The sequence below is a fragment of the Ovis aries genome, chromosome 5 (genome assembly GCF_016772045.2).
Source record: "Ovis aries strain OAR_USU_Benz2616 breed Rambouillet chromosome 5, ARS-UI_Ramb_v3.0, whole genome shotgun sequence".
Lineage (NCBI taxonomy): Eukaryota > Metazoa > Chordata > Mammalia > Artiodactyla > Bovidae > Ovis > Ovis aries.
In genome coordinates this window covers 15,636,939-15,659,227 of record NC_056058.1, presented here as the reverse complement: position 1 = coordinate 15,659,227, position 22,289 = coordinate 15,636,939, and the positions used below count along the sequence as shown (strand labels likewise).

Genomic DNA, 22,289 nt, shown 5'->3' with positions numbered 1-22,289 from the left:
AAAATATGGCTATCAGAATATGTTTTTTAAAATTATGTTTAACTAGAGGATAATTGATTTACGATGTTGTGTTGATTTCTGCCATACAGCAACACGAATCAGCCATGTGCGTGCTTAGTTGCTCAGTCTTGTCCAACCCTATGTGACCCTTTGGACTGCAGCCTGCCAAGGTCCTCTGTCCATGGGATTTTTCAACACAAATACTGGAGTGGGTTGCTAGTTCCTTCTCCAATATGGTTTGTTTTAGTGTGAGTTACTGTTACTGTATTTGCTTATTGTAAAGGTGGATATTTAGTGTTCTGCCCAGTTTTCAAAAAAAGTGAAAAAAAAAATTCAAGGGAAAAAACCCACACCTTCATAGCAACATTTAGACTGGTGTTTAACCCAACAACTGGTCACCATAGCCTAGCAAAAAGTGACATGTGAACTGAACCATCCCTCAGTCTAAATGACTTTGAAGGTGGTTGCATCACAGGCAGGCTTTCCACAGCGCCCTGTCCTTTCTTATTTGGACACCCTCACTGTCTGAAATCAACTCGGTGCTAGCTTTAGAAACGTGAGATCCTCAAACCCTATGTTCACAGCCTCGAACCATAGATGCTGGAAAAAAAAATCAAACAACAAAACAAAAACAGCCAATGCATTAAAGAAACGAGGAACTTGAATTCCAAGCCAGAAGGAAGGAGAAATGAATGTGAAAAGAAATGAGAAACTGTCCACGAAGGAGAGTGATGGGGAGGGGAGTGGCTGGTAGACATCAGCTGGGACACCTAGTGATTAAGGAGGATTTTTGAGTGTCCCCTTGACAGGAGTCTCTGGCAATCAGGGACTGGAGGGAGTAGGGATGGGCTATGAGTCAATTTCCCCTCACACTCCTGGAGTTAAGGGGGTGGGGAATTCCAGAACCTGGGGTCTTAGGGGAAGGGGGCTGTGCAGGGGTGACTTCCAGGTTCAGAGGTGTTTTCCTGTGATGGTCTCACCCAGAGCTGGAGCCTGGATCTCACCTTCAACCATCCTCAAGGGGCCACAGGTGGATAGGCACTTAGGGCCCTTGGGCAGCCGGTGGCCTCACCCTCTGTGGCTGCTGCCACAGCCTCTGTGTTTCTGATGAGCTGTGACCACAAGAGCCCCTGCACTCCCTCCTCAGTCGCTGGCTGATGAGTTGGATCTCTGACTTGGTCCCTCAGGCTCCAGGCGGAAACATCACGCTGACCTGCCTGTGACCGCCCCCTCCCGGCCCAGCCACCTCACACAGTCCCAACAGTCTGCTCAGGCCCATCTACAAAATGGTGACCAGCAGGGTGAGTCTAGAGGGTGGCACACGGGGTGCAGGTGAGACTGGAAATGGAGTGAAAGTGAGCTGAGGAGGAGGGCAAATGCGATGAAGGTCCCAGCAGGTGAGGATGGGAGCTCAGGATACAGGTGAGCATGAGGGTGAGAAGGCAGAGAAGGACCGGAGGGTTCTGATGCTGAAGACACAGGTAGAGATGCAGGGGAGGTGCAAGTAAGAAGCCAGGTAAATACCCAGGTGAAGATGCAGGCAAGGACGCTGGTAAGAAAACACGAAGAGGGACCTCCCTGGTGGTCCAGTGGCTAAGACTCCATGCTCCCAATGCAGGGTTCAATCCCTGGTCAGGGAAGCTCAACTGGTAAAGAATCCACCTGTAGTGCAGGAGACCCTGGTTGGATTCCTGGGTCAGAAGGTTCCCCTGGAGAAGGGATAGACTACCCATTCCACTATTCTTGGGCTTCCCTGGTGGCTCAGATGGTGAAGGATCCGCCTGCAATATGGGGAAGAGGCATATGCACTTCCGGTTAGGAACAGGTGAGGCAGGCACGGGCACTGGAGATGAGGAAGCCTATGAATGTGGAGGTGAACTGCAGGACGGAATGAAGTGGGAATCAGGTCAAGTTCCTGCAGGATGGAGCTGAGCTGGCAAGTGAGGCAGTGGGGGGTCGAAGCTGCCTCTGTCCCCCTCTCAAAGACCTCCAGACTTTGGGAGACATGTGAAACAGAAGTGAAGCTTTATTGGGTGGACAGTGTGTGTGAGAGGGTGTGTGTGTGGGATCAGTTGGGGCAGCCAAAGACAACCATGTTCTCCGTGAAGCTGGCCAGGTCCTCGCACTGTTTCTGGTTCTCCTCATCTTGACATTCTTCAGCTTCGGGCCACAGCTCCACCCAGGTGTCCTTCCCGATGATGTAGCTGATGCTGCGGGAAGACAGACGGGTCAGGAGGGGGCGCGGAGGGTGGGAGGAGGCGGCCTCCAGAAGGCACGGGGCGGGAACTCACTTGGGTTTGTCGCCCCACAGGTCAGAGGACACGCCCCACACGAGGTAGTGTGCCCCCTCCTTCAGTTTAAGGGCTTCCCTGCACTTGATGTGGCTGATGAACTTGCGCTCCTGTTTAACCTGCACCTCGTCGGAGCCTGGAGGGGAGGGAAAGGGAAGCTGAACTGGGGGAGGGGGAGGGGAGGGACTGGGTATGAGGACGGAGGGGAAGGCAAGATGAGCTGGGAGAGGGAGAGGGTGGGGAGGGCAAGGGAAGCTGAGTGGGGGGAGGAGAAGGGGAGGGGCTGGGGGAACGGGGAGGTAGACACAGGACTAACCCGATTTGATGATTTGCTCAATCACCATGATGTACTCGTCAAAGTCCTCTTCAAGCTTCTTCTGGATAAGTCTGGTCTTGTACACTGTTGAGGGGTGGGGAGGACAGCGGGGCTTCCTGGGCAGGGCTCTCTGTGGGGTGCCCTCACCTGGCTCCTCCCAAGCGACGATCACAGCCAGGCATGCCCACATCCCTGCTAGCCACTCCCGTCACCGCAGTGTAACACGCCGGGCTACACTCACAGCCATGCACACAATCAGAGCTCTCCACAACCACTGTCAGAGGCACGATGATAGCGACTCCTATCCACCGTGACCCACAGGTTCCCCACAACATGGTGGTACACACAACCACATCCACTCCCAACCACCTGTCACACACACGCCCACAAACCCACCCCACTCATGACCATGTCTCCCCGTGCAATCAGAGCCCCTCACAACACACACACACACGTACACCAGTCACCCACAACCACAGTCACCACACGCAGCCAGGACCACACCTGCCTTCACACTGCCGCTCACACACAAGCACGCATGCGTGCACCTTTTCCGCGCCTCTTGCCTGGCGCCCCACTCACCATAGTCCACGCCCGGCTCGCAGGCCCTGTCCAGCCGGTCCTCCAGAGTGATCGCCTTCTCCGTGTGGTGCATGAAGCAGTTCTCTGAGGGGTGAGTGGGGGGCGAGGCGGGGACACGGTCAAAGACCCACTTCCTGTTCAGGGCACCCACTACCGAGGGGTACGCCTGGTCCCCTGGTTCAGACCTCTTGGGTCAATCCCCCACCCCAAGGGAGCCGGGGTCCAGTTGGAATGGGCACCCTCCTGGCGCCTGAGCACTCACCCTCTGCACAGCGGCAGGTATCTTTGTGGCAGAGTTTGCTCAGCATTCCGTCCTCTTTATCCGGGTGATAGAAGCGGATACAAGTTTCATCTGTGGCAGAGGTGATGGGGAGGGGTCAGAGGGCTAGGGCCTCCACCCCAGACACCACACCTGGAGGCTCAGTTATCCAACTCCAGCTGGTCAGACCTCCAGATGCCAGGTCCCCAGCCCTGGGACACCCAGACTCCTAACTCCCAGACCTGGCGACCCCCAGATCCCTAAACTCCCAGACCCAAGGACAACCAGACTCCTAATCCTCAGATTTCCAGGAACCCCAGACTCCTAGCTCTCAGATCCCAGGGGCCCCCAAACCCTTAACCCCCAGATCCCTAACTCACAGACCCCTAACTCCCACACCTGGGGACCCCAGAGCCCTAACTCCAAGACCTGGGGACCCCCAGACTCTTAACCCTCAGATCCCCAAGACCCCCAGAGTCTAACTCCCAGATCCCAGGTTGTAGGATGGCTGCTCACCCAGGTTGTAATAGGAGTACACCTTGACTGCCCCAGGCTGTATAAGTCCGACATTAAAGTACTGGTGAACTTTGAAGGACAGACAGTCCTCCTGTGTGTGTGAGATCTGGGAAGAAGGAGGTTGGTCAGTGGCAGGGCCTACATGGAAGGAAGTCCAGCATGGGATTCTGGGGGTTGGAAAGTGGTGGAGAAGCTGAGGGATCTAGGTGGGGAAGATGGGGGGCGGGTGGCAGTGGGCAGGAATCTTTGACAAAAGATTAATAAGCAGTTCATCAAATCCATTACCCCACCCCCACCCCACCCCACCCCCGCTAAGGCTAGATTGTACTTCTCAGCATGTTTCAGTTCCTTGTGGCCACGTGATTGAGCTCTGGCCAAGGACTGCTATATATGTCCTTAAAAACATTCTGTGGTTAACAAGACTGCATTAGACACTTGAAAGGTGCCAAAAGAGTAGGTCTTAAAAAAGTTACCAACACACACATTATAGCTATGTAGGGGGTGGATGTAACTGACCTTATTGTGGTAATTATTTCTCAGTATATAAATATATAAAATCCTTGCATTGTGCACATTAAAACTACACAGTGTTATATGTCAATTACAGCTCAATAAAATTGGAAAAATTAAAGAGAAAGAAAGAAAAGAGGGAGAAAGGGAGTGAGGGAGGGAGGAAGGAGACAGATACACACACATATGTACTGAGACATTGTTGTTGTTTAGTCATTAAGTGGCGTCCAACTGTTTGCAACCCCATGGACTGTAGCCTGCCAGGCTCTTTTCTGTCCATGGGATTTCCCACGGACAGAATACTGGAGTGGGTTGCCATTTCCTTCCCTAGGGGATCTTCCCCACCCAGGGATCAAACCAGAGTCTCCTGCATTGGCAGGTGGATTCTTTACCACGGAGAGAGCTGGGAAGCCCCATATTGACACATACACAGGTGTATATGTGATGACACGTATATTTGGAGTAAAGCCATAGTAGAGAGAAAGAGAGCAAGGGCAGGGAATTCCCTGCTGGTCCAGCGGTTAAGAATGCACCTTCATGTAAGAATTGAATCGCCAGTCTATGTCTGACGCAGGGTGCAGCATGCTTGGGGCTGGTGCATGGGGATGACCCAGAGAGATGTTGTGGGGAGGGAGGTGGGAGGGGGCTTCATGTTTGGGAACGCATGTAAGAATTAAAGATTTTAAAATTTAAAAAATAAAAAACTAAAAAAAAAAAAAAAAAAAAAGAATGCACCTTCCAATGCAGGGGATGCGGGTTTGATCCCTGGTTGGGGAACTAAGAGTCCACATGCTGCGGAGCAACTGAGACCGTGCGCCACAACTACTGAGCCTATACCCTAGAGCCCACACTCTAGCAATAAGAGAAGCCACCACAATGAGAAGCCCGCACACTGCAACGAAGAGTAGCCCCCACTCGCCGCAACTAGAGAAAGCCCACATGCAGCAAAGAAGACCCAGTTCAGCCAAAAAAAAAAAACCAACAACAACCCCAAAACCTGCAGTGAGATAGCCCCTACACATGCCAGAATAGCTATCATCACAAAGAACACAACAAATGTTGGGAAGCCTTGTGCACTGTTGGTCGGCCTGCAAATCGGCATGTGGACTTCTCCAGTTATGGCATGTGGGTCAGTGGTTGTGGCATGCCACAGCCAAGAGCCCATGCACCACAATGAAGACCCAGCTCCGTCATATAAATAAACAGAACAAGGGAAGAATGGGAGAAAATAAGAGAAGAGAGAAACGCTAGGGGCTGGGGAACAAGAGAAGCTCTTTCTCTCCATCAAGCACTGCTGTTTTAAAAACCACAAGTGGGTTTTTTTTCCACTCAGTGGTTAAGACTCTGGTGAGAAGAAGCTGGAGGGGACAAGTGAAAAATGCGGTTGGGACATGAGTGGTCAGAAGGTTGAGATGCTTACAGAAAGTGGGTTGGCCTTGTTTTACATGCCCCTGTCTTCCCACACCCAGCAGTCTAGACCCTGTCTCCCTGGCCCCACCTGGGCACGAGGCCAGTGGAGAAGGAAAGGTCAGCCAGGTAGAGGTTCAGGATCCCAATGGAAGCCTTACCTTGTCCAGGTAGATGATGAGTGTGTTCTTGTTGGAGTCTCTGTTCATCTCATACTTAGAGATGTATCTGTCGACACCAGTGCTCAGCTGGGGAAGGATGTGGTTTGTAAAAATCCCTCCTGCATCCCCATTCCCCCTGCCACTCCAGCTTCTTCCAGACCCTGGGCTCCTGCCCATGGATCCCAGCCCCTGAGCCCAAGGCCTTCATACCAGTTTCAGGTCATCAATATCAGGTGAGAAGCCTGTCATCATGGATATATCAAGGATGGACATAGTGGCATCCTGGTCACCCAGGTACCTAGATGGGGCAGAGGGAGAGGGGGTTGGCCCCCAAGGTGGGATCAGTGCCCAGACAAGGGGGTCATATCAAAGAGCGAGGCCTCTAGTTCCCACATAGGAGCATAGAGGGAGGTTCAAATGTAGGAAACATTCTCCTAAAGGGAATACAGGGAAAGCTACCTAATGATCAAGGTGATTCATTTTTCAGGTTCTGGAACCCAACTGGCCCGGGTTCAAATCCCAGCTCTCTGTAACATCTGAGGGGTTACTTAACCTCTCTGTGTGCCTCAGTTCTGGGAAATGAACATGGGCAGGTCTCACTTTGTATGAGTCCATTACCATGGTCTAATTTAATGTCACCAGTCCCCCAGCACCATGTTTGGACATCAAGACCACGTTGCTAATCTCACACTGCCAAGCAAAGGGAGGACTTCTTGTCCTGTATTCAGCACAGGACTAGATGCACAATATACTCTCAGAAAGCGTTAAGCATCACAGTTATTATTTGTAAGAAATCTTGCTAGAGACAGAGGGATGGCCAAGATGAATTCCAGTGAACCATCTCTTACTTGGTACAGATGTCAAGGATCATGGAACCTTTGGCGTCCTGAGGCTTCTTGACTAGAAACACAGAAAACAGAAGGATGGATGGTGGTGGGGAAGTGGGAGGGGTGTAGTTCCCGGGTTCTGATCCAGGAGGGAGGCAGACAGAAGAACAGGGTTGGGGGAAGAGTAACAGATAGGGTCTCCACTCCTTTCACCTGGTTCGAGGGCTGGGCGTATGGAAACCCGGAGGTCGAACTTTTTGCAGGTGACTTTGTGTTTGAGCTTGGCATGGTACACAGTCACTACCTGGTGAGGTAGGAGGGGAGATGAGGTGTCAGTCCATTTGACTCAGAAAGGAAAGGGGATACTGGAGCAGAGGGGCCTAGAGAAGGTGGTGGGTCAAGAAAGTGTAGGTTCCCATTCCTTACCGACAAGGTGCCTTGTCCTTTCCCTTCAGCTCTCACTGTGAAAGGCTCATTTTCCTTAGTCTGCAAGGAGTGGGGAGAGAGAAGAGAGAATATTTGGAACCAAGGCTTCCCCCATTTGTGATGGTCATGGACCCTCCCTCCTGCCTCCTAGAAAGTCTGGCTGGCATGGAGGATGAAAGTGATGAGGGTGTGGCCAGGTGACTTTACCTCTTCTGAGCGCAAGAGGCTGGCAGATTCCCAGAGGATACGATGCTTGACCAAAGAGTTGCGGCTGGGCAGGTGGATGGACACATCCAGGTTCAGCTCCTTGTGATCAGGAACATCCTTCTGGTATTGGGCCAAGGCTTGGAACACCATGAAAGTGGCCTGTTACCCATGACAGAGAAAGGGGGTGAATTTAGGTGACTGAGAAAGTGGCGAGAACCACTGAGGGATGAAGAGACTCATATCAGACCTGGGGCAATGAGACAGTGACCTAGAACCCACCAGAGAGGGTGAGAATACGATTGGGGGCTGGTCAGATACTGAGGACATGTCCTAGAACTCTCTGAGTGAGACAGGTCAGACAAGAGCTTAGGAACAACACTGGGAACATGGCTAGAATCCACCAGAGTGTACAAACATAAGACAGAAAGTTCAGCCACACTGAGAAGGTGCTCTAGACACATCCAGAGGAGAGAGTCTAAGACAAGCATTGGTAGAGGCACCGAGAATATGTCTAGAACCCACTCATGAAATAAAAGAATGAAATTGGAATCTGGGAACACTGACCATCTGATCTAGAACCCCAAAGTGACACTGAGAGTGTGATTGAGAACCCACCAGAAAGAAAAGCGGTTAGACTGGAGCCTGAGCTTCCTGGAGTTTGAGGTTACTGAACCCTGGTCTAGAACCCATCAGGGACTGGAATAACTAAAATCCTGGTCTAGAACTCCCAATAAGATGTGGTAACACTGGGAGCCTGATGGAACTTAGAATGTGGTCTAGAACCCATCAGTGGGAGACAGAGGCTTGGATAATGGTGTGTGAGGTATTAGTTGCTCAGTTGTGTCCAACTCTTTGTGACCCCATGGACTGTAGCCCACCAGGCTCCTCTATCCATGGAATTCTCCAGGCAAGAATACTGGAGTGGGTTGCCATTCCCTTTTCCAGGGGATCTTCCCAACCCAAGGATCGAACCTGGGTCTCCTGCATTTCAGGCAGATACTTTCATCACTGAGCCACCAGGGAAGCCCCTTGGATAATGCTGTAGAGTCATTAATAACCTGGTCTAGAACCCACTGATGAGACAGGGTAACATTGGGGGCTGGTGAAATGAACATGAACTAGAACCCACCAGTGAGACGAATAAGATAGGGAACTGCGAACATGATCTAGAACCTACCAGAAGGACAGAGAGGTTTGGACAATGGGGTAGGGTCATTAACAATCTAATTTAGAACCCACCAGTGAGACAGAGTAACATTGGGGGCCTGGTGAAATGAACATTATATCGAGAACCCACCAGTGAGACAGAGTAAGATGGGGCACTGGGAACATGGTCTAGAACCCACAGTAGGAGAGAGAGGTTCACACCTGAACCTGGGGCCTGAGAACATGGTCTAGACACCAAGAGGTAAAGGGAGGCTTGAAACACAGCTCAGGGCATCCAGAATGTAGTCTAGAATCCACAGATGGGTTTGAAACTAAAAAAAAAAAAAGATTCTTGACTTCATTCCATTCATCCTGGCTGATGGAAGAGAAACACTGCCTCTCTTGGTCTTGGTACTTTCTTCAGAAGACTGAGGCCAGAGGAGGTTGGGATGCAGTTACCGGGGCGAGGTATGTGTGGACTACTTGCCTGCGTGGAGCCATAACCACCTCCATAGTATCTCTGCTCGTTGAGCCAGCGCACGACAGGAGGCACAGTGTCGAAGTCTTTGCGTGCCAGCAGAGCCAAGAGGGCATAGGATGTGGCCTCCACATTGTAGAGCTTCTTGTTGGGTTCCTCCCAGTGGTTTTTTTCTGCAGGGAGAACCCCCCCAACCCCCAATGCTCACAACCCTGTCCATCCTGTGAACAGCTCAGAGAAAACTCAGGAAAAAAAGACTCATAGCCTAAACCACTTGGCGTTCAGGTGTCCTGGCCCACATTCTAGGGCCTCAATCTGCTGGCTCCTGCCTCATTCTCTTCCCTCATCCACCTTCACTCCTCCATATGAGCTCTGCACTGCAGCCCCACTGTGGGAGATTTCCTAAACTTGAAACACACATTCTTACCTCTGAGCCTTTGCATATTCTGTTCCCTTTACATAGAGTACCTATTCTCCATCTACTTTGTTAAATCTTACCCACCGTGCACAATTAGTGGGCACCCCAAGACTGAGTGGAGGTCCCTCTTCCTCCTGTCTCTCAAAGGATCCTGTGCTCCTCTGATCCCAGCACTCTGACACTCTATAGTAATCTATGAACTCATTTCTTTCTTCAATTGGAGTGTGAGGCCATAATGGCAAGGGCTGTGCTGTACTCACGGTGGTGTCCCAAGTGCCTAAGAAAGTTATGGTGGCAGAAACTGTCACTGAGAACCAAGAGGAGGATGACCTCCTGTCCCTGGGCGCACAGTTGGACTACATTTCCCAGAAGCCTTTGCAGGTATATGGCCACATGACTAAGCTCTGGCCAATGGAATGTGCACAGCAGTCTAGTCCCTTACCCAATCTTCCTATTTCCTTTTCAGCCTGAAAGAGCAGGATTCTGAGGCCCCAGAATGGCAGAGCCATGAAAAGATAGAGACCTGGATCCCTGCATCACTGTATGGAGGAGAGCTGTCCACCAACAACATACTTTTGTCGTGTTAAACCACTTTGGTATTTATATGATACTTGAGATACCTTATTATCAGTGAGTACAAACATGATACAGTGTCATCACTGGAATCAATGATTAGCTGCCCACTATGTGCTAGGCACTGTGCTAAATTCCCTATGGTATTATTTTACTGAATCCTAATTACCCTTGAGATGGTTATAATGTTACAGTGTTGTTGCTGTGAGTCACTAAGTGGTATCTGACTCTTTTATGACTCCATGAACTGTAGCCTGCCAGGCTCCTCCATCCATGGGACTCGTTTCTTTCTCCAGGGGATCTTCCTGACCCAAGGATTGAACCCAAGAATCTCCTGGCAGGCAGATTCTTGACCACTGAGCCACTAGGGAAGCCCTAGGTATCATTTGAAGATGAAGAAACTAAGGTCCAGAGAGGTTAAGCGACTTGTACAAGGTCAGACAGTGAGAAAGTGGCAGAGTTGGATTTCAATTTAGATCTGTCTGATGTCCATGCTCATGGTCTTAATCACACCTCACTGCTGGGTCACAGCAAATGCTCAACACATGGCATTCAACATGGTTGAATGAATTATGCAGTGAGCCTTCTCGTGTGGTTTACGAGGAGAAATTATCACACCACAGAGCCATTCATTGCAGTTCAGCTTGGAGAGTTCCATCCCAGTGCAGCTTAGAGCCATGCACCCCAGCTCGAGAGGGCCACCCTCAGTCCCCAGCCATGGGTCCCTCCGTACTCCTCCAGGCTACCCCTCACCTTTGGCTGTATTCAGAAATTTGGTGAGGCGGTCATCCTCCAGCTTGCCCAACAAAGCCAGGGCATAGGCAGCAATGGCCACAGTATATGGTCTTCGCAGCTCTCTGTAGTGGTTTTCAAGGAAGTTTCCTGCCTTAGTGATGCTGGGGCCCAGGCTCTATGACAAAGAGGATTGGGTACTCTGGTCAGGGGAGCATTTCTGTTATAGACAACTGATGAAGATCACTTTCTGGGACCAGGTGGCTTTTGTCCTTGGGACCTGTTTGCCTTGGATCTATGTTTGAGGGTTTTCCATTCTGAGTTGCTTTGTTCCTGAGTACCTACTATGGGCTCTGTGTGTGTGTGTGGGGTGGTGTGTGTGTGGTGTGTGTGTCTAAATACCAAGTGGTGTGCTGGTGAATATTTAAGAACCAGCTCTCTAGTGGAGGCACAGGACTGGGTGGGGGGCCAGTGGTGTGGTACTAGTTCATTCGGGCTTTTCTGCAAGATGTTATAGAAAAACCTGAACTTTTGCCAACCCAATAAATTGCCCATTACAATGGCATAAAAACTTCCACCAGGGTCAATTTCAAGTAACCACTGTGATGTCCTTGAACATAGAATGGGAAAGACATACTCCCAACAGGCATTCGTGAGCTAGTATGAGCCAGATTCAGCACTCCAAGGGAACACCTCTTATTCAATCATTATCAGCTAGCTCTTACAATGTCCCAGTCATATAGCTGCTCATTTAATCTCATAAAATCCTATGAGGCAGGCATTACTTTCATCATTATCTTACTGCACAGATTAAATACGGTGACACACAAAGATGGGGACCAGGGGAAGACATGATTTGAAGTGTTTGCTGATTTCCATGGTGTCAATACTATCATCCCTGATTTCAACCCACCAGTGTGGCACTGCTGACTGTAGATTTGGCAAGAGAGGAACAGTGGAACAACATGATATAATATTCCAATACAGAGATACAATAGACATAAATAACCCTGAAAATAATGATAAAAAGTAGCAAAATACTTAGGAAGTGATACATTTTATCACCTGTTTTCAGTGTTTAATCTTTGCAGTGTGAATTTATATGATTTAATTTCTAACAATGATTGTGTTCAGCAACCAGATTGCAAATTCCTAGAAATTTAACAACTGGCTTTCCCAAGCTGGGTAGTATCCTATTGATTTAAACACCATCAGTCTGGCTCCACCACCTATGCCATACTTTATTTTAATGTTGCTGTATTGTAGAAAATGTTGTGTTGTAGTAGAAACAACCCTTTTGACTGCCTTCCTACAAGTATCCTCCTCTGTTGTAAGAACACCTCCTCCCTTTCATTCACATGGCCACAATGGAAGCAGCCATCTTTGCCCACTGAGACCTACTTCGTGGTCTCAGCTGATTGGTTCAGGGGTGATCACTTGACCCAGGATGAACCAATCAGAGACCTTCACTGGGAATCCACAAGTTCTAGCCTTGGTCTGACTATTTCCTCAAGGAAGACAGCCATGTTCTGCCAGGCAGATTGGGTGGCAGGCAAAGGAGAATTATAGGGCAAGAAAGGATTGGAAGACATGGGAGAACATAAAGAACAAAGAATTCTGGCAGAGTCCTTGAAGCTACTTTCTTTTCTTTCTTTCTTTTTTTTTTAAAGTTTTTTGACTGCAACGCATGGCAAGCAGGATCTTAGTTCCCCAACCAGGGATGAACCCATGCTCCCTGTAGTGGAAACAAGGAGTCTTAACCGCTGGACCACCAGATTCCTACTTTCATTTTTGAACTCTGTAAATTCTTAGATCCCTAAAATAAATTTCCCATTTATTTTTGCACAATCTAGTCACACATATGACAGCTAGGACACACATGGGGCCTCTGAGACAACTCGGAGAGTCCTAAAAAATGCAAAAACTATTATGTCTATTTTACAAACGCACACATAAGGCCTGACAAAGGGTACATGAGAGTCAGGATTTGAGGTCAATTTTATCTGACCCCACAGTCCTGAAGCTCTTTTCTACTATAATTTCTCTCAAATCTCCAAGATTGGAACCAGGAAAACCTGGTTTAAAGGTCACCGGCATTAATGGTAGCAGCCCCCTCCCCTCCATCTCTTTTCTGGGGTCCTGAGAAGGAAGCAGCAGCTGGCTGAAAGGGAGATCCTCAAGTCCCCCACTAGGGAAACTAAAAGTCAAACAACCCACTCTCAAAACCCCAGAGCAAAGCAGATGGAGTGATTACAGGCTCTCAGGAGCCTGTCTTTCTAAGCTTCTCTGCTTCAGAACCAAAACTAAAGGAATAAGGGACAGCAAAAAGCCAACATTATTAATCCTTTCCCTTCTGGGATCACGCATGCTGAGTCATGACTCTTTGTGAACCTATGGAAGACGCTATGGACTATCCTGCCAGGCTCCTCTGTCCATGAGATTTTCCAGGCAAGAATACTAGAGTGGATTGCTATTTCCTACTGCAGAGGATCTTCCCAATCCAGGGATCGAACCCACACCTCTTGCGTCTCCTGTGCACTTCAGGTGGATTCTTACTACTGAGCCACTGGGCAATTCTTTGGGGTCATGGACATGGGTCCCTTTAAGAATCCTCTTAAAGATCTCCAGGAAGGATGTTCCTCCCATTTTTAGTTCTGTGTCCTCAGTTTTCTTTAGGGAAGCCATAAGGATATAAAGGGCTTTCCTGGTGGAGCAGATGGTAGGGAATCTGTCTGCAATGCAGGAAACCCAGTTTTGATCCCTGGGTCAGGAAGATCCCCTGGAGAAGGGAATGGCAACCCACTCCAGTATTCTTGCCTGGAGAAACCCATGGACAGAGGAGCCCGGCAGGCTATAGTTCATGGGGTCGCAAAGAGTTGGACACGACTGAGTGACTAACACACAGGAATATGAATGTAGGAGTCTTGTGGAAAGCAAGCTGAAGGGGCTTTTTGTTGGGCTTGGGTACAACTCTCTGAAAATGGTAAAGCAGGCAGAAAAGACCCAATCTTTGATTTCTCTGTGCCTCAGTTGTCTCTTCTGTAAACTGGGGGCAGTAAGAGTAGCTTATGTCTTGGGCTGTAACAAGGATTATAGGAATTAAACATATGAGACTCTTGTTTTGTTGTTTAGTCGCTCAGTCGTGTCCAACTCTTTTGCAATTCCATGGACTGTAGCCCGCCAGGCTTCTCTGTCCGTGGACTTTCCCAGGCAAAAATACTGGAGTGGGTTTCCATTTCCTTCTTTAGGGGACCTTCCCGACCCAGGGTCAAACCCACGTCTCCTGCATTGCAGGCAGATTCTTTACCACTGAGCCACCCGGGATCTAGTTAATTGCTACATAACTGTTGGAAACTATTATGGCCACTGTGGTGACTGTTAGTGCACTGGGAGCACTGGAAATGCCCTGAAAGCAACATCTCACCTCAGGCGGCTGTGTCCTTGGTTGGGGAGGGGAGGGTGGGGACACTTACGTTGACCTGTGCCTCGCAGATGTCTTTAGCCTCGTGCAGCGCGATCAGAACAAAGGCTGTAAGGGACACATCTTTCTCCCTGGTGTCCTTGAAGCCACCCTAGAGGAGAAGCGTGGAAGCAAAGGCAGGGTCACCAGTGTCTTCACATGTCAACCTACGCCCCCTGTAGGCTCAGTGGATCAAGGCAGGGCTGGGTCTCTCCCCAGCCCTCTCCAGAAGGGCCAGGCTCTTTAGTATTCATTCATTCATCCTGCAAATGTTGCTGGTGCTGTGGATGAGATGTTGGATGAAGACCAGATTCTAGCCCCAGCCCTCGCGGTCTGCTAGGGGAGACAGACAGGAACCAACCAGCTCATCGACAGATATATAATTAGAAAGTGATGAGTGCTGTGCAGAAGCGATGTGGCATTGAGAATGGACTATGGGAGTGTGACTCCGTCGTGGAAAAGTGTCCCCGAGGGATGATAGCTGGAACCACAATCTGAGCAGAGAGAAGTCCACTCTCAAAGGGGGTGGGGCTTAGCATGCCAGGCAGGGGGAACAGCATGTACAAAGGAGAGCAAGGTTCCCAGCAGTACAGATGGAGTGAGGAGAGAAGTGGGTAAGGCCACGAGGCTGGAAGCCTGAAAGGTCAGGCTTACGCATCCATTCTCCAACTTAAGCACACCTGGTGGGGGTAGAGAGGTGTTAAAACGCGGATTCCTAGACATTGCCCCTAAAGCTTCTGATTCAGTGCACCTGGAGTCCAGCCTGAGAATTTCTGACATTCTGCATTTTTAAAAGCTTGCAGGTAATTTTGCTGATGTTGCAGGCCTGGGGATCGCACTCAGGACCATAGCTCTAAGGAGTTCTATGTTTAAGAGCAACAAGAAGCCTGGGGGTTTCATTTTGCACTGGATCCTGCAAGTCTCTGATCTTTGCAAGGGAGGAGAGACACTCTCAGCGCCCTTATTTCCCTGTCCCCGCACGCTGTGAATTGGGCAGTGGGTGGATGGTGGAGTCTTTCTCCAGTCCATCCTGTGATGCTCTGGTGCCCTCTCCCCTGGCCTGCCCCGAATCTCTGCCTCTTACAATCATTTCTTGGTGTATCACGGGCCCATCCTCCTGGAAGATTCCATCAGGCTTCTGCTTCTCCAGGATCAGCCATTTGACGGTCTCACAGAGGTCCCTGGAGTCTATGGCGATGAGGTTGGTGGACAGTGCAAAGACCTTGACCACGAAGGCTGTCAGCCTGGGGGTGGGTCGAGAGCGTGAGCCAATTGGCTCTGGGATCCGGAGACTGGCATCCCAGCCAACCAATGAGCAGAGTGGGGCCGGACCTGGCCTGGTTCCTTCAAGCTCATAACCCAGCATGGTATGCTGATCATTCAGCAGGCTGGTACCTTGACTCTGAGTGGAGACCTACCTAGACCACCCCAGGCTGAGATCCAGGGCCTGCTCAGGGATGTGAAAGGCTGAGGATGTGCAAGCTGATCCTGGAGACTCACCAGGTGCTGGGGGGCCGATTTTGGAAGGCGGCGTAGGCTGAGCTTTTTTGTCTGAAAGCCAGCTGCTGGGTGTACCCTGCAGGGAAGAGAGACGTGTCACCAGAGGCTGAGTGGAGCGGGTGGCTGGTGGGTGTAGGCCCTCCAGGGAGGGAAGGGGCTTAGAGAGAAGATAAAGATTCTGTGAAGGGCGGGACGGCGGTCTAGAGAGGAAAGAGGGGCTCTGGGTAGGGGGCGAGTGTGTGGGAGGACGAAGAGCTAAAGAGGGACTCAGAAGGTGGAAATATCAGAGGGGGAAGGAATTCTTGGAGGAGAGGGGATTCAGAGAGAAGAGGTTTTCAAAATGGGTTCTCAGGGGCAAGGGGGCCTCGGTGAGAGACGGAGCTCAGAGAGGGGTTCAGAGTGGGGCGAGGGGGCAATCTCAGAGGAGGGGCGGGACCCCGAGAGTGGCGGGGTCTCAGGAGTGGAGGGGGCTAAGAGATGAAGCCGGCTCAGTGGGGCGGGGCTCAGGGGCGGAGCAAGGACAGAGGGGCGGGTCTCAGGGGCGGAGCAAGGACAGAGGGGCGTGTCTCAGGGATGAAGTGGGCTCAGAGGGGCGGGCTCAGGGGTGGAGCAGGCTCAGAGGGACCGGTAGGACGTGCACCCTTTCTGATGAGCTCCAGGGCCTCCTGCCGCTTCTCCATGCCGAACTTCTCCCACTGCTCGGTGCTGTCCAAGTAGTGCACGGCGATGACCGTGGGCGTCATACCAATCATGTTCTGCTCCCCACAGCCCGAGGGGGTTTGGATAAGGTGCTTCAGCCGCTCTCCGTCGATGGCGTCCTCCGTCATTTCGGCCACCGGAGTCCCTGCAACCCGGCAGGAGGATGGCACTCAAGTCCACGGCTGCTTCCAGACTTTTCAGGCTCTGACCAGCTAGGGCCAAAGTGGTCAGGGACAGCTGGGGGCATGTGAATGATGGAGATGTTTCATGGCTGAATGGCTGGAGGGGGTTTTGCATTTGTGGGGGGGTGAGGGTGGGGGTGGGCTTGTGCTTCACAGGGGAACTCTGGGCCCTGGCTCCTCTGGTTCCACCAGCGGTAATAACAGTCATGAATACTTTTATCAGGCTTCATGCTATTCCCCAGGCTCTGTTCTAGGAGAATACCATATAGTATTTCATTTAATCCTCTCAACAACCCTTAGATATCAATACTATTATTCGCTCCTATCACAGATGAGGAAACCAGGGTCTCCTTCCCAAACTTCACAGCTGTCAAGATGCAAGGTGCCTTTCTAGCTCCGTCTTGCCCCAGTTCTCCACCCGAGACAATTAGATCTGGAATTTCTGGTCTTGAACTATATTGCTCATGTAAACCTCTTTATCAGCAAAAGCTGTTTGCTGAACTGGAGCTGTTTACTGCCTGGAGCCTTCTGTGAAGTGGTTTGAGGAGGGGTTCTAGCTGAAGAGGAGGCAGGAGACCAGTGGTTAAATATCCCTGGGGTGAGAGCAGATGGAAGTGGGCTCCCGACTCTCGGGTCATGACTCTCCTCCCAACACTGTTCTGGGTCTCCTGGGGTTGGGGTCCAAGGGCATCTCACCTTGCAGGAGGATCTTGGTCTCTGACTCTGTGTCTGGGACTTGATCACTAAGATCTGCAGCTGGGACTTCCTCTCGCTGCACCCCATCTGCCAGGTGAATGGGAGACACCGATGGCACCAGCTCCCTCCCACCCCCTCCTCATCACCACCACCTAGGCCTCACTCCCTCTCCCGTGGCTGACTCACCTTGACCCAGATATTCTGGATTCAGTGTGCGAATGGCCACAGTTTTGTTGACTCTTATTCCTTCTGGCTGGATGGTGTTAGGGGCAGGGGGAGTTGCATGAACAAGACAGACAGTCAGTCATATTCTGGGGATTACTGTAGCATAAGGCATGAGGGCCTCCACCGGAGATCTTAGCTGTGTGACTGAGGTCAGTTACTTAACCTCTCTGTGCCTCATCTTCCTTCCTTATAAGGAGGTAATATAAACATCTACCTCATGCCTATTGTTGTGCAAGTTCATAATATAATTATAAATTAACAAAGAAGTAACAAGACCTTTAGAAATCTTTCTATGTGCCTAGATGATTGCTCTCCTGTGGTTAATTCATTTAGTCTTCACAACAACCCACTGGAGTGGGTACCGCTTTTATCACTCCCATTTTACAGATGGGGCAGGGACTTCCTCATGGTCCAGTGGTTAATAATCTGCCTTGCAGTGCAGGGTACATGGGTTTGATCTCTGATAAAGGAGCTAAGATCCCACATACCATGGGACAACCAAGCCCCCGTGCTGCAAGTACTGAGCCCATATGCCACAACTAGAGAAAAAGGTCCCTGGGCCACAACTAAGCCAAATAAATAAACATTAAAGATGGAGGAACTGAGGAACAGACAGGTAAAGTAACTTGCCCAAGCTCAGAAAGCAAGTAGAACAGAATTTGCGTTTGAACGTAATAGTCTGGCTCCAGAGTCTGTTTTTAAAACAATGCCTCCTAATGGGCTAAATAAAATAAAAAAATTTAAAACAAATAATTTAAAAGTAAAAGAAAAAATTTGAGCGAGTAAACAAGAATAAATATTACAGGAAAGAGAAAAAATAGATGAAAGAATGTACATAACTACTTAACACAGTGCCTAGCAGACAGTAAGCGCCCAGTTAAAATAGGGGCATCTTAATTAGAGTCAAAGGCCCAACACAAGCTCTCATGTGTATATGCACATAAGCCTCCCTGGAGGACAGTGGGTGCTTTTGCCTTCACAGAACCCATTCTCCTTTTGCCTGGAGTGATTCCCATCTTTCCCTTTGCAGACTGAGTTCCTGCCTATGCTGTATTCATCAGTATGTGGCATCCAGCTCTCTAGGAAGAAAAGCTCTTGATTAGTAGTGCTGCCAGTTTCCTTGGTGTAAATTTCTCCACCATGATGGATTCCAAGCTACCACCATGAGTGAGTGCAGACTTGGGAAGTGGTAGACATACTGGATCTAGGGAGCTGGGTATCACAGGCTCCAGCACACTACTGGTTTCTTCCCACCAGTGCCTGTGTTGAATCATATTGAAATTCACAGCAAGAGGAAAACTGTGTGCACCTATCTAGACACACTTTCATGTAATTTTTAAAATACATTGTTTTAATGATTAGATTTATTCCAGAACATTAAAGTAGCTGAAAAAATATGTTTGCTTCCATTAAAGCCAGGAAAGAAACATTATAATAAGTTATGATTTGGGTATAAATAAAACATTTCAATGTGAAATCTTACTGTCGGTTTTGATACATTTGGTTTTGAATGTTTCAAAATTTTTTCAACTACTGTAATGTTTTTGGGAAAAAATAACCAATAAAAATATACACAGGCCCAACTCAGTTTTCTTTTGCTTTAGGCGTCAATATGACATAGTTTGACACCATCAAATTTGTCTCTAAAATTTTGATATTTTGTATATTGCAGGGGTTTTTGGAATGGATTTTGACTTCTTAAAATATTGCATTAAAATAATTTTGATCTTGTTTATGATCTTATGTTTTGCTTTAAAGTATTCATGAAAGATGCTAAAATCCTTTCATTTTGGTTGATGATTTTGTCTGACTGTTAGTGCATATTTCTCGTTTTCTGGGTTGAGTCTTTTTTTTCCTGTGGGTCTTCTTTTTTGTTGTGTGTCAATACATACTTTAAGGGTAAGAATCATAGGTACAAAAGAAGTGTCCTAGTTCTTGCAATTGTATATTATTCTTTTGCAATATTTGCTCTGTGAAATATATCTTCTCAAGATTTTAAAATTTTATTTATTTGACTTATGATATCTTAGCTTATGATATGTTAGTTCCATGACCAGGGGTCAAATCCAGGGCCACAGCAGTGAAAATACTGAGTCCTAATCACCAGACCACCAAGGAACTGTCCCCAAGATCTTTAAAGTCAGAAGAAAACCCCTGCGTTAAAATGTTACAAGATGTCATATTTGATATTAAAATATATTTTAATGAAAAAAAAATTATTGATCTCTAAGTTTTTGGGTGTCTGCTAAAAATTCTGTGCGCAAGAATAACGCCTCACTTGCCTCACCCTAATCCTGGCCCTCCTTCCAAACTTCCAGAACTCCTGAATCTCCTATGGTGTGCCTGGGTCTCCAAGTTGGGTTCACAACACAGGGAGAACTGGAGCCTCTCCTGAAGGACAAGGGACAGCAGGTACTCCAAGGACTCACCACGACCCTCAGGGTCTTCTTGACACCATCACTGATGTAGTAGTTGTAGACAGCAGCCTTGACCTCCACCTCATGGAGGCCGACCTTCAGGGGCACAATGACGTAAGGCACTGCCACCGAGGACCTGGCTGGGATCGTTATAGTCTGCTGGTGGCGCCTCCTGGCGGTGGCCAGGCTACAGAAGGCTGGATTGTAGAGCAATTCCACCCTCACCTGCCAGGGAGAGAGCGTGTGGGGTCAGGAGAACATGCCACAGACTGGCTCCCTTGAGTCCCTGCTCTCTCCATGTCTCTGTTGCACCAGGGATGCACCTTGAATTCTTCTTCCTGGTAGTTGTAGAGGACCGCTCGGATCTCCACTTGCTCATTGCGCACCACCGAGTAGGGGAGACGCAGGTCGATAAAGAAATCCTGCATCACAGTGACCTCATAGGGGTCAGCCACACAGATCCCTGCCAGGAGTGGAAACAGAACGCAGAGTGTCAGGAGTGGGGCCAGGGGACTGGGCAGGGTGGACTGGGTCCAAGTTCTTGCCCCTGCCAATGTCTCAGTGCTTACACTTGACCGCGGGAGCTATCCCAAGGTCTTTGCAGAAGCCCATAGACAATATGGGGGCTTTCCTGGTGGCTCAGATAGGAAAGACTCTGCCTGCATCACAGGAGACCTGGGTTCACTCTCTGGGTCAGGAAGATTCCCTTGGAGAAGGGAATGGCAACCCACTCCAGGATTCTTGCCTGGGAAGTCCTGTAGACAGAGGAGCCTGGTGGGCTCCAGTCTACGGGGTCTCAGAGTTGGACATGACTGAGCCACTAAGCACACACACACACATAGATAGGACATAGTGGCGGGGGCGGGGGGTTGGGGAGGTTTGATCCCTGGTCAAGGAACTAAGATCCTGCAAGTCGCATGGTGTGGGCAAAAAGAAAATCTCTTAAAAAGAAATGACTAAGCCAGAAACTGACACAACGCTGTGAATCAACCATAATTCAATTTTTAAAAAAGGGACTTTCCTGGTGGTCCAGTGGCTGAGACTCTGGTTTCCAATGCAGGGGGCCCAGGTTTGATCCCTGGTCAAGGAACTAGATCTCACATGACACAGCTAAAAGCCAGTGCAATCAAATAAATAAATAAAAAGAAATATCTTTTAAAAAAGAATTGACTTCTGATACCTGATTTTTGTCATTTAAGGAGGCATCTATACATCTCCAAAAGGCACTTACTCTTTGACCCCTAAAATATGCTCAACTCCAATAATAAAAATAATAGTTCACACTCACTGAACATGTACAATGTGTCCGGTACTATTATAACAATTATAAAATCCCAGCACTTTGCGTAGTTACTCTTTCAGTTGTGCCCATTTTATGGATGAGCATCAAGAGGCTGAGTAACTTGATTAAGGCCACACAGCTGCCCAGAGAAAGATGTGGGATTTGGACTCAGGGACTTGGGCTTGGGAAGTGCCCTGCTTTTAACAATACTCCTTCTTTATCCCATAAGAGCTCTTAAGTCTAAAATTTTCAAGTTCTATTGGTTGCATGCATGCTAAGTTTCTTCAGTCATGTCTGACTCTTTGCAACACTCTGGACTGTAGCCCGCCAGCCTCCTCTATCCATGGAATTCTCCAGGCGAGAATACTGGAGTGGGTTGCCATTTCCTTCTCCAGGAGATATTCCCAACCCAGGGATCAAACCCAGGTCTCTGGCATCGCAGGCAGCTTCTTTACTGACTGAGCCTTAAGGGGAGCCTAAATGTCTTATACATACTGCTATATTTTAAATGGATGACAAATAAGGACCTCCTGTCTAGCCCAGGGAACTCTGTTCAATGTTATGTGGCAGTCTGGATGGAAGGGGAGTTTGGGGGAGAATGGATACACGGATATGTATGGCTGAGTCTCTTCACTGCCCACCTGAAACTGTCACAACACTGTTCATCGGCTGTACTTCAATATAAAATTAAAAAGTTAAAAAAAATACTGAATGGCTAACAAACTCTGAGGTAAAACTCCTTTACCAGACTGCAAATAGTCCAGGGACCATGCTTAAGGGGCAAGGGTCTAACGGTAGTTTTTAACATTTATTTTTTCAAGCTGCAGGAACATTTTTTAGGTAAAGGAAACCTCAGACACAACCTTGGTATACAGAAATGTACAACAGGCAAATATGAAGATGCCCTGATTTGAAACAGGGATGGGGACCCCAAACTAGAACTGTGCTGAGTGGCTTTGCAGTCCCAGGCAGAAGGAAA

The 22,289-nt window shown here is 49.0% G+C and overlaps 1 protein-coding gene across 2 annotated transcripts in view; it reads right to left on the bottom strand.

Annotated features, from left to right (window-relative positions):
• Positions 1-2,008: 2,008 nt before the first annotated feature.
• Positions 2,009-22,289, bottom strand: part of LOC114114921 (complement C3-like) — a 36,651-nt gene continuing 16,370 nt past the window's right edge. For both annotated transcript variants that reach the window (XM_042250075.1, XM_060415540.1), the window contains exons 20-41: positions 20,352-20,491; positions 20,041-20,253; positions 17,573-17,639; positions 17,387-17,473; positions 16,450-16,653; positions 15,810-15,885; positions 15,394-15,553; positions 14,323-14,421; positions 10,871-11,027; positions 9,136-9,299; positions 7,503-7,661; positions 7,296-7,355; positions 7,083-7,173; positions 6,891-6,942; positions 6,253-6,340; positions 6,043-6,129; positions 3,965-4,070; positions 3,452-3,541; positions 3,190-3,273; positions 2,608-2,691; positions 2,292-2,427; positions 2,009-2,210 (exon numbers count right to left, since the gene is read on the bottom strand). In XM_042250075.1, the coding sequence (XP_042106009.1) occupies positions 2,069-2,210; positions 2,292-2,427; positions 2,608-2,691; positions 3,190-3,273; positions 3,452-3,541; positions 3,965-4,070; positions 6,043-6,129; positions 6,253-6,340; positions 6,891-6,942; positions 7,083-7,173; positions 7,296-7,355; positions 7,503-7,661; positions 9,136-9,299; positions 10,871-11,027; positions 14,323-14,421; positions 15,394-15,553; positions 15,810-15,885; positions 16,450-16,653; positions 17,387-17,473; positions 17,573-17,639; positions 20,041-20,253; positions 20,352-20,491 (2,546 nt within the window). In that variant the 3' untranslated portion in view covers positions 2,009-2,068. The remainder of the gene's footprint in view (positions 2,211-2,291; positions 2,428-2,607; positions 2,692-3,189; positions 3,274-3,451; positions 3,542-3,964; positions 4,071-6,042; positions 6,130-6,252; positions 6,341-6,890; positions 6,943-7,082; positions 7,174-7,295; positions 7,356-7,502; positions 7,662-9,135; positions 9,300-10,870; positions 11,028-14,322; positions 14,422-15,393; positions 15,554-15,809; positions 15,886-16,449; positions 16,654-17,386; positions 17,474-17,572; positions 17,640-20,040; positions 20,254-20,351; positions 20,492-22,289) is intronic.